The sequence below is a fragment of the Musa acuminata genome, chromosome BXJ3-8 (genome assembly GCF_036884655.1).
Source record: "Musa acuminata AAA Group cultivar baxijiao chromosome BXJ3-8, Cavendish_Baxijiao_AAA, whole genome shotgun sequence".
In the NCBI taxonomy this organism is placed as follows: domain Eukaryota; kingdom Viridiplantae; phylum Streptophyta; class Magnoliopsida; order Zingiberales; family Musaceae; genus Musa; species Musa acuminata.
Window position 1 is genome coordinate 52,233,141 of NC_088356.1, and position 12,609 is coordinate 52,245,749.

The 12,609-nt window shown below is 37.5% G+C and overlaps 1 protein-coding gene across 1 annotated transcript; it reads right to left on the reverse strand.

Annotated features, from left to right (window-relative positions):
• Positions 1 to 1,062: 1,062 nt before the first annotated feature.
• Positions 1,063 to 8,951, reverse strand: LOC135581563 (uncharacterized). The gene is made up of 4 exons (XM_065164842.1): positions 8,369 to 8,951; positions 7,910 to 8,062; positions 7,484 to 7,689; positions 1,063 to 1,621 (listed from the first exon to the last, which is right to left on the reverse strand). Exons 1-4 carry the CDS (start codon positions 8,822 to 8,824, stop codon positions 1,420 to 1,422), a joined length of 1,017 nt encoding a protein of 338 aa, XP_065020914.1. The 5' UTR covers positions 8,825 to 8,951; the 3' UTR covers positions 1,063 to 1,419.
• Positions 8,952 to 12,609: the final 3,658 nt, after the last annotated feature.

A 12,609-nucleotide genomic window follows, 5' to 3' on the forward strand; every position in this document is an offset into this window, starting at 1 on the left:
TCGCTTCACACCCGCAGTTCGTTTTCATCTATTATAGTATATTAGTCTGTTAACATGTTTTTGGCTTATAGTTTTTTTTATCATCACAATAAAAATATTATAAAATCTACTTAAAAATAATATAAATGAGTCAAATTAATTGAGATCACATAATTTAGATCATATGATCGCGTATAGTTTTAAGTTTAGATTGAGTCATAATATCCTTGTTGCATTAAATTAAATTAAATTAAATTAAATTAAATTAAATTAAATTAATTGAGCCAACTTGTATTCTCCTTATAAATATATTCTGAGTACAATGAATAATTTAGCCCAGTGCTATTAAAGCCACAGTTCATCTCAACCAAATTTATTTAATCTCATGAAGTGAAAACCTTTAACCTACATGGTTTCTTTTCTTAGAATGCTTTAGCAGTGAGTATTTGGAATCTCTTAGGACACATTTCAAGGGAGGAGACACTCATGCCTTAATTTTCTTCCTAAATTCCATATGCATATATTACCTCAGATGCAACTTCTCTGATAGATCTTCTTCAAATACTTATGATTCCTCCTGTAAAAGGGAATCTTTTGTAATTTGGTTTCTGCATCTATATGATGTTTACACTCATCATATATTGAGTTTTGAGCACATACTCATCTTATTCTTCCAAAATTTTAATTAGGTTTCATTTAATTTGGACATAAAAAATCAGTAATGAATTTAGTATTAGTTCTGAGTTTTAAGCATACATAGAAATATTTTTTTTTATATGGTTTCAGTTTTATAATCATAAGTTAAATAAGAAAATATTCTTTTTAGATACTAATAAACTTTTTTTATTATTGCTAAAAGCTAATATGACATGTCTAATAGGTACCGACTAGATTTCACATATTGAATTTTAATTGATCAAAAACAATAACCACATTAGGAAATTATATATAGTAATTCTAATGATACAAGTCAAATCGACATAGAATATTGAATAATGATGTACCACTCTAAGACTCAAGTTGTCCATATAAAAAGGCTGTAACTGTGCATTCAAATGCAACCGGCAGTCTGAAATGTCATGCTGTCACATCCAAGATAGTAGCCTTCCTTTTTTTCAAATATTGCTAGGAAAATTTACAAATTTAATATGTCATCATACTAAGGTAAACAACATCTTGATATATTGTATCAAGAGACAAAAGAGAAATCAGACAATGTTTGACAAATACAAGAATTCACTCGATCATTCATAATTTACACGTGGGTCGACATGTCGAAGGTATGTATCCCAGATCATTCATTATACGGAACATGCTTGGATATTAGTGTTCTGAAAGATGTTTCAAATTCACTAAAATTGACTCCATCATGACATGGGTGGATCCAGTGAAGGATGCAGCATGGTCTTCTACTACCCATCCAGTCATATGCTCGGATCTTCATCTTTGAAGGAGAATTGCTGTTCCAATTAAGCCAAGCCACATTGTGACAATAAGCCAGAAGGCTTGGTTCTTGGCCAATTCAGTTGGTGGGCGCCAAGTAAGGAAGTCACCCCAGTAGTCCCTTGATGGTGGCACCTGGGTAGCTTTTGTCTTTCCTCTTTCGCGGTTCTTGTACTTGTCACTCCAAGTACCTGCATACCTACCATTGCACATAACAACAGGATCAAATCATCATTTACAACAGGATATGAGTGCAAGTGAATGCTTGTTCATGAAAATCAAAGTTGAACTAAGCATCCTCAGCTGCCGATTAAGACAGTCCTGCAGATTTTATTAATGCAAAAGGTTATGTATCTCTCTGATGGAGAATAAGCACCAGGCTGACTAATGGAGAATATGTGATAGGAATTCAAATTTCAGTACTGCCCTAGGTGATAACTTCGTATGTAAACAAAATTAGTCGAGGCAAAAGGAACACATCAGTCATGATGACCATAGAGCAACTGATAGAGAAAGCACCAGCAAAAGCTTTGAATAATTTTTCACCATGTAAGTTACTCATGGATTAATTTCCCCCCTACACCACCTTAAATAAATATACCAAAGTCGATACGTAGGAAAAGGAGAAAGAAACATCAAGATTTTTTTTAGATTCTTTTAATTTACTGTTCAGTTAAGGTGTATTATAAACCTGAGAAGTGTTACATGCTTAACAAAGACTGTTTACAGTAAAGTTGCTCTTGTACAATAAAATGTAACCCACTGTTCTTATTTTCTTCACTTTTACATTCACTAGCATGTGGTTAAGAATTCTAAAAGAAGAAGAAAAATCCACAGGGTATGATCTTATGAGAAAATTGTGGACAGGAAGAAGCAACTTATTTCAAGCTTTATACAGAAGGCATTTAAATTGTAGGGAGCTGATCACAACATTTCTTAGATGATTTTATATAAAAAGGAACTCAAAAGAAGTTCTTGGGATCCGTAATATCCATGAGCTAAAGAAGAGGCATAAAAGGTTTATGGTTTTCCTTCCCGATGGTCTCTACCTCAATCCTAATTTTACTATTTAATGTCACTTGTGATGATTACTGATCCACCAAAGTTCGGTTCATCTTAAATGACCAAGTTGTTGATACTAGATCACTAACCAACTTCAGAAATGATTTCAGGACTGCTGTGGCCATTGACTAAATTAATAGATGATATCTCTGGATGGTTTCAGGACTGTTCATGTAAATTAGCTTTGTGTATTACATGCAAAGTTTTGTAAACCAAGAATCCTTAGCCGATTTTCTAAAATTAAAGAGATTAAGTTATAGATTTATGCCTGTGATTAATCATAAAGGAAAACCAACTGTAGGAAATACCACATGATACAAGGGCTGACTGTGAAAGCCAACTGCTTTGAGTGGCTGAAGTGCAGGCTAACTCACATACAGCAGGAATAGGTGATAGAAAGTGAATAAATAACCAAAAAAGTGACCGCAGAAGGTTATTTTAGAGTATCCAAAGAATGATGGATCACATACGATGGACAAACATCTTCCATAAACAAGTTAATGGGAAAGAATTATAATGTTACAACTTACAAGTGATCCTGAGAGAGCCACATGCATGACGATATAAGAATTCTCGACTAATTGTGAATTTAATCCCGAAACACCTACTTCCTGAAGGTTTTGTTGTCATCTTGATTATTCTAATATGAGGGACTGAAATTTCCTTCAAAATTGAGGAATATGGATCCAAATATAATGTTATTCATGTGAATGAAAACATCCACAAATTGATTTTTCATGTATAAGTTAATGATTATATAGCATGTCTAGAATTAAAACAATATGGAACACAGTTTTGACTACGAGAAATGTTTATTTCTCCCATTGTTTCCAGGTAGCATTTTGAATTGAAAATATTGTCACAATGAATTTTCACATTTTATTGTAAGTTGAAAGGTTCTGTCATTTTGCTTGCACAAGATTCCTTTTGATAAGCAGACAACAGTCACGTGAAAATCAAGCAACCCTTCTCAAAGGAAAAGAAAAAAATGTTTCCTACATTGATGAATCAAGATAGATATGGTCCTTCTACTGCCGTTTCTTGCTAGATTCCACTGACAACTCTACATGATCAATTAACAGCAAGCAATTTAAAAATAGAGTCACAGCCAATATTGATTTGCTTTTAATTGAAGGTTAGAAAGTATCTGTTCTTTACAGTAGCAATCTTTTAGATGCTATTATGTATGATTTACTATTAAGCTAATTACGTCATAACAAAAAGTGGTCAAAAGGAGTTCCTTACGATAGATGAGGGGTCCATGATGATGGTCATTACTGACTGTATATTATGGTCCTATGCAAGAGAGGATCATCAAAATAACATTCATCATGTGCTGATACTTATAAACTATAACTGTTATAGAAAACCATACATGTTCCCAATGGTTTAAATAGGCGCTCGCCTAGGCGCTTGGGTGGGGTAAGGCGAGGCCCACACGCCTCAAGGCTTGATCAAGTGGCGCGCTTCAGTGAAGCGCTGCCCGGGCGCTCACCTGAACCCAAGCGCCAGGCTGTCAAGCACTTAGTTGGTTTTGCCTAAGTCGTGTGGCACCCTTGCGTGTCTGTCCGCAAGGGTTAGCCTCCCCGAAACCTCCTGTGGTCCCTTAGGATATACAAAAGAAAAAAACAAGTTAGAGAAAGCGTTTCACTCGGGATCCACAAGTAATTAGTTCAACAAACACTTCATAGGCAATGCAAATTACAAACAAACTTCACAAGCTCTGAACGATCGCACAATAAAGAGTCCAAAATGATCCACTACAGACCGAAATCCCCACAAGTGCTCACATGACACAACCTTTGTTTGCAAGCCTAAGACGACCACCAAAACCATAGAAAATGAGGCTACTAAGCCTACTATCAGCCCTTTACATGTTGTGCAAAGCATGAACTAAACCGAAAGACAAGAACATAAATAAACATTACATCAAACACTTCGTTTACAATTTTGTCTGTGACAAGGCGCCTTGGGTGAGCACCCGGTTGAAGCACGACAACCAAACCAGACTATCAAGTTTGGTTCGGTTGAACAGTAGCTTAGTTGGTTTGATTGAACCAACAAAGCTAAATAGTGTTACTAAAGCTGCACATGCAAACCCAACCCACCACTATGCAACCCCGACCCATAAACCCTATTTCACGGGCAATCATTGCCTCCGCTGCTAATGCACATGATTGATGCTTCCTCTGTCGTCGATGGATGAGTCCGAAGGTCTAGCCTTCGTGCGCAATTCCCTTCGTTGTTGTTGATTCTGTGTGCAGCTCCTTCCACCGTCGAGGGAGAGGGTCGCTGTTGCTACTGTCCACAGCTTCATCCACTGCCACTATTGTCGCCCGAAAGTTCCTCCATCACCGCCGCCCTCTCTTTCTCCACTTTCCATCGTCGGTGATTCTTTTCTCCTCACTATCTACTATTAATAGTAGCTTGTTAACTACTGTTACCATAAAATAATCCATATTCAAATTTTAACACTACTAATCTCTATTTATTTACAACTGTTATTAGGGTTTCAGGATTAATGACAAATATACAAAGTAATTCAGAAGATTTATCAAAAAATCAAGAAACAATTCTGCTTAGAAATACAATTATCTAAAGGATCCTAAAGATCCTAATGTAGTTTTACTTGCATCTTCTGTGATAAGACTACTAGATGTCAAATTTTTTATGCAAAGTAGTATCAACTAGGGAACTTCAAGAATACATCAGCATGCAAGAAGTGTTCACCTGATGTAAAAGAAGAGTTGTTGACTTATATGATTAAAAAGAGGATGCAAATGAATAAATCTTATGGGAATTTATCAGAGGATTATGTTAAACATATTAGAGATGATGAAGAAGAAGATTATTTAGAAAGTATCAATGCATGTGGGAAAAGAGTATATGACAGAAAAGGAAAAGAAACCATGATTGTTAAGAAGGATAAAAAGAGATCGATAGACTTATATATGTATCAAAGATCATAGAAGCAATAAGATCAAGCAGGAGCAAAATTAAGACAAACAAATATCAGTAATGCTTGTGATAAGGAAATAAGAGGAAGAACAATTCAGTACATTGCTCGCTTCTTTTATTAAGCTGATGTTCCCTTTAGTACTTGTCATTTGAACAGTTTTGAAGAGAGAGATGATTGAAGATATTTGAAGATATGACGAAGATTAAAACTTTTTAAGTTATTATGAGTTTCGAGTTTCATTACTGAGAAAAGAGTTTGATTATACAAATGACTTATAAAAGGACCACAAAGAATGGGTAAAGCATGATTGCTCAATTATGTTAGATGCTTGAAACAACAGGAGACATAGGAGCAAGGTATGCAATACCGTACCGTACCATACCAATTTTTCGATGTTGGCTCGGTACGGCACCGGCGTACCGAACAGTACACTAGGGCGTACCGAACGGTACACCAGGGCTTACCAAGCGATTTCCTCTTACTGTAGCACTGTAGTATGGTTCGTCCGGTAGCGGACGGTCTGCGTATCGGTATGCCGTCGGACCGGTACGTACCGCCTGTACCGGGCGGTACCATTCGAAATTGCATACCATGCATAGGAGTGTAATTAATTTTATAATCAACTATTCTTTAGGAACCATGTTTGTAAAGTCAATAGATGCATCATCTTTTATAAAATCTGGAGAAAAGATATATTAGTTGCTTAACAAGTTTGTGAAAGAAATTGGTGAACAAAATATCATCGAAGTTATAACCAATAATGGAAGCAACTATATGTTAGTTGGTAAGATTTATCTTTTAAAATTTTTAATCTTTTAATTACTCTATGTCTCCAATTTAAATGAAAGAACTATGTGATTTCTAAGTCTTATTAATTTTATTATCCTTTGTCTTAGGTAAATTACTTGAAGCAAAAAGACAATACCTATATTGGACTCAATATACGGCATATTGCATTGATTTAATGTTGGAGGATATTTGAAAGATTCATAACATTAAGAAGATTTTAGAAAGGGCAATCTTTGTTATTGGATTTCTCTATAATCATACTACGGCTTTGAATATGATGAGAGAATTCACAGGTAATACGAAAATAGTGAGATATGATGTCACCCGATTTGCGACTTCTTTCTTGACATTATAGAGCGTGCATCGCCAAAAATATAACCTGAAAAACATGTTTACCTCGGAGAAATTGATGACAAGCAAATGGGCAAAAAAAGCGAAAGGCAAGAGGATCGGTGATATCATTTTAATGTCATCCTTATGGAATCTTATAGTTTATACATTAAAGGTAATGGACCCTCTTGTTCGAGTCCTTCGGTTGACAAATAATGAAAAGAAGCCTACAATGAGATATATTTATGAGCCTATGGATAGAGCAAAAACGACGATTCAAAAGTTTTTTGATGAAAATGAAGAAAAGTATAAGAAAATATTTGTAATCATTGACAAAAGATGGAATTGTTAACTTCAAGGATTGCGTTACTGACACCGAGCGATACGTACCGGTCCGAGAGGTTAACGGTATGCAGACTATCCTCTACCAAGCAGTACCAGTGTCTTGACCCTGTATTGGGTGTTCCAAGCCAAAATTTCTTGTAAGGCTATTTGTAACTTGTCTCAATGGTCATTCTAGAAACTATTTGTTATGCCAATATACTTTTATGAGGCAGAACTTCAAGTTTAGCTGAAATAAGACTACTAAGTATGGGAACCAACAAAAGCCCATTAATCTATGCTTTTGTTTAACCAGTAAAGTTTAGTAATTGTTTGAAATAGATGTGTTTGTGAAATATCTATCAAGAATATCAACCAATAAATCCTGCAAGAACAGGGAAGCTCCTTAAGTTCAGATGGTTGGACGTCTTGATGAAAACAACTAAAGACAATAGATTTTTAACATCCCAGGATAACAAAAGATGAATGATGACAAGGTGAGTGGCCTATTCAAAGAACCAAAGAAGCAGAATAACTTGACTAATTAGAGTGACAACATACGACAAGACAATATAAAGAAATGTCTGTACGAAAACTAACCAGTCATAACTTGATCCAATTAATGGTATGGTGACCATCTCATCCTTTGATATCTTCAGCTTAGGTGCTTGCAAAATATAACGGAGCTCAGCAGCCTGACGTCTAATGCTGACACTGGGATGCTGCTTCTCCAACTGCTGGTACAAGGCAATGCAGTCTCTATGACGGTTGTTGGCCTCATAAGCCATTGCAAGCCATATCTGAATCTACAATCACATAGATTATGTAATTAGACCACATAAAAAAATTTATGTCATTCAATCTGATCTTGTACCAAGAGAATTTCTTCATGTATGTTTATCTTATATTATCAGGAAGATAAACGAGTCTTTGCTGATTCAGCAACGTATGGTTTTAGATCCAACATATTCAGAAATGTATATTTTCTACAATTTTTCTGTGACCAGCAATCTCATCCTTCACTACCTCGCCACCTAAGAGTGTGGGCCTTGGGATGATGGTGAGGGCACCCTCCAGAAACTCAATCGCTCGAGAATACATCCCCTTTCCATAAGCTTTCTGCCCCAGCTCAAACATCAACTTGGCTGTCTTCCTCCTTTCTGCCTGCTCCTTTGCAACCTACTCTTGCCATAACAAACAGCAACACGATAATCAGCATCAGCCTCTTTTTCCATTGAATCGATGACATTGAAAAAAAAGAAAAGAAGAAGCATCTCTTAGCCAATCAATGATTGCAGGTACGAGAATAATCAGCATCGAGATCCTTCTTCTGAATTCAAAAAAGAATGCAACACTAGACAATATTTCATTCATACAGGAATGGTTCAATCCTCGTCTTGAGATTTCAGCTCAAAGTTACGATATCGGTCCAAAACCTGATATGCAAATCCATAAATTAAAGGCGTGGGGTGCCAAAGGAAGGACCTTTTCGAGCTCCCTTCGAACTCTTTCCCTCTTCTCCTCCTCGGTCTCCTCCTCATCCCCGTCGGCGCCCTCAGCAACCAACTCCGCCGCCCTCTTCTCGATCTCCTTCATCTCCTCCAACTCTTTCAGCCGGCTCCGGAGATCCTCCTCCCAGTCGCCCTCTCCGTCGTCTCCATCCCCACCGGCGCCACCGGAGCCGGCAGCGCCGACCTTGGAGCTGGCACCCCTCCTCCAGCGGCGGGTCACTTTGAAAGCGGAGGCAGGCTCACCTCCAGCGTCAGCGTGGTCGTGGAAAGCGAGGACATGGGCGGCCAAGGTTGCAGCGGGGGCGGGCTCCCTCCTGAGGGGGCGAGGCATGGACAACTCTGGTTGCCAGCTCTTGGCGGCCTTCGCGACCCTGGGCGAGGCGGCGTCCGGAAGGAGAGCTACGTTCCCGAGGACAAGGGCGGAGGCCATCTGCCCCTACCTCTCTCTAAAGCGGTGGGGAGCCTTGGTTCGGGGGAGGAGGGGAAGGAAGGGCCAATCGCGGAGATATTTACTTGGCTTGTTGGAATTGCTTACGGGGAACGAGAAGAGGAAGGCAACAAGGCAAGGCAGGGCGTCGTGAACGTGTCATTGCGTGCTACTACTTGTGGTCTGAAGACCACTTGGACTCGGACCCTAATCCACTCGAGTCTACAATGTCAAAGATGATTGAACTATAAAAATGTAATTACAAAAGTATATTTAGATTGTGATCTTTGAGAGGTATTTATACACATTTAGCATAGAGGATTTTCCTCGACTGTTTAAAGATTTTTTCGTATAGTTGAGAAAATATTATTTGTTATCATGCCCCCGCAAAATTGAGCTGACCGATATAATGAAAATAATTTACGGACGAGAGACCTTATAAGTGAGTCTGTTAGTTGATCAGTCGTGAGAAACACATAGTTGATGTCTGATAACTTGATCTTGCACGAAGTAAAAGTCAATGGCAATATATTTCATACGGGAATGGAACACTGGATTAACACATAAGTAGGTAGCTCCAATATTATCACAGTATATTGTAGGAGTAACTATGGAGTTGACGTTGAGTTCCTTGAGCAGATTTGTGACCCAATTGAGTTCAACAGCGACAATGGTGATGGCACGATATTCAACTTCAGTTGTAGACCATGTGATCATCTTTTATTTTTTTAGAACTCCAACTGATTGGAGTAGCTCCAAGGAAGATAATATATCATGACGTGGATGTTCTATCATCAAAGTTTCCTGCCCAATTAGTATCGCATAAAAATGAAATGAAACATTTATTAGCGAAAAAGATCATGATTAAGATTTCCTTTAGTTCAAACCATGATGCGATCATATAATTATAATATTTGAATTTAGTCTCTCTTTTTCTTGTTGTCTTTTGTTTCTAGGCAATATATAAGATATATATATATATAGCATAATTTATCCAAAAAAAAAAAAGAAAAACTCTTTGCTAATTGGTTTTAAGCGAATGACACCTCTCTAGTCAATTTTCTTGTGCTATCTATAATGGAATGCATGATCTTATACACATGTCTTACTTAGGCAAGAAAATCCAGTAGTATTAACATTCCTCTATTTGAATGTCTTGGTATGGCTCTTTCAAGAAAAGCTTGTAGATTATTATGAATGTTGCTGCTTAATAATAAGAAGTGTTTTACTCTTGAAAATAAACTATATAGGAAAATCATGAAGAGAAATTGTGGATGAGAAAATAATCCAAGGGAAAACAATTATTTTTAAAAGAGAAAGGGATGTGTGATTCCTTACGTGGACCTTATGCAGCCATTCAACACCATGTATTATGGATGGTGATCTTCTCCCCAACATCACATGAACAAAACTTAATAGAGACGATGAACATTATTTTTAATTTCTTTAGGCCATCGGAACAGGAAAGACTTGTAGCAGATTAGCATATTTTTTTTATTGAAACAAACACAAGCCTTCATTTGATATCTTGAAAATGGTCTCTCCTCAACTTATCCAAGCAATAATATACTGATTGGACAGCCCCACTGGAGCATAAGTTTAGCTTTGAACTCTGCATTACAAGCTTTTAATTCCCTCGATATTAGGTTTGTAACAACATGTTGCTACTCTATGTACATGTCACCGTAGATATATCCAAATTCAGAGGTGTGTCCAAGCTTCAGAGAACCATGTTTAACATAAAAATTGGAATTACTTGTAGTTTTGTTCTTCCATGCAAATGACAATGTGTGAGAGAGAAAGGGAGATAGCTAAACATTTCCATCAATCCTGTACTACAAGAACTATGTCTAGTGTTGGCTTAACATTAATTATAAACCTAGAGTTTCGATCAAATAGCATAACATAAACTTCTGTCTTAAATCAATTGTCCACTACATTTTTTTGTTTACCTATCCTCCTGAGCTGCGCAGTCTGAGAGCTTTTGAAAGTCAAGCATGCATGGGATGGGAAATGGAGTGATCACTTGCATCTGCATGCTTCATATTGATGCCAAAAACTCCTCCCAAGGAGTAGCAGTGAGGAAGAAGCAAGCAAAAACCTAGCTAATTATAAAAAGGCCTCTTATTGGAAGGAGTGAGAGAGAGAGAGAGAGAGAGAGAGAGAGAAGCTGACTGACCTAAAGGACAATCTTGTGGGGGATTGTACACCTCTTTTTCTCTAAGACTGTTCACTCTCCTGTTCTATTCTGAGCCTTGTTGTTGTGCCCACCAACTACGTACGCTTGCTTTGTCAGCACACATGGCGCTGCTGTGTACCGCAAAGCGAAGCCCTTCTCCTCTGCATGGCATGCGGAGCTCGAAAGAACGCATCCCCACATTACTGTAAGGCGTGCAAAGCAAGCTCAGAAACCATTCTTTGGTGCGTACGTACCTTTCTTCTTCTTCCTCTATATATCCTCCGTCGTGACGCGTCGCTCTTGCCACACTCCATCTTCTTCTTCGTCGTCGTCACCAAACTCATGGCCATGGCTAACGCTGGTCTTCAAGAACCAGTCCCCATCTCTCTCCTCCTCCTCCTCCTCCTCCTCCAAAGAGCTCGTACAACAGCCTATTGCATGCTCCTGATCCCATCGAAACCCCACATCTCTCACCCTTTCTTGGGATAAAGGAGAACAAGGAGAGGTACTCGACATGGGGAATCAAGCTCAGTGGTCCGATCGAGGGTTAAGTTCCATGTACACGCAGTTGGTGTCTGTCTTTGTCAAGTTGGCTTGTGGATCTTGTTTTGACCAAGATGATTGATTAGTCTGTGAAAGGTACCGAGATCTTTGTAGCATGATCAGTTTTGAGTACATATCGATATGTAGAACTCCATGCTTCCCATGACACTGGTTGTACTCACTGTTCATAGAAATGAAATCTATATATATATATATATATGAGAGAGAGATTTCGTGCCAACAGCCACTTCTCTCCACAAAAACTGTGTTGTTTTTGCTTCGTCTCCTTCCATCCTCAGCTTTTGTCCAATAGACAACCATCGGTTCCTATTACTTTCATTCTAGCACATGTTGTTTTTAATGGATTATGCATGCATTTTAATATGGCAACAAAAAAACAAAAACAAAAAAGTAGTTTTCTGTATGTCATTTAAATTTCTTTACATTACATACACATATTAAGTTAGATCGGCTGGTAATTTAGCTCGTTTGCGTAATTGATTACTCAGACTAGTAAGATTACGCCATGATTTGAGTCTAAGAATCATGCGGGCCAAAAAACCCTCGAATAGTACTCATATGTTACTTGTCGAAAGTGAGTGACAACTCATATGTCACCTACCTACATATATGTTAATCTTATGTCAATTTCACCATTAACGCGAAAGTAAAGTAATCAAATCGGAATTATATCACAGATTTTTCAAGGTCGAACTTTTTAGCTTTACACGATGGATCACTGGAGTATTATCTGATGGGTAAATGTGGGATCTCAAGGCATTATAAGTCGTCACAGTAGTGTTGAATTATTTTGTTGGATTAGAAATCACTAAGATCATATTTTTCACGTCCCAAATACGTATGATCATGATCAAAATATGGTATCTCTTATCATAGAGTTACAGAGGCAACTCCACGATAATGAAAACTTAAATATATTAATATATCCCTCTCTTATTTATACATATTAGGAGTAAAGATTTCTTTTAACAGAATAGAAGATTTTCCTCAATAGAATAAAGAGATTTCCTCATATAATTGAAGAAATCTTATCTATCAATGCGAC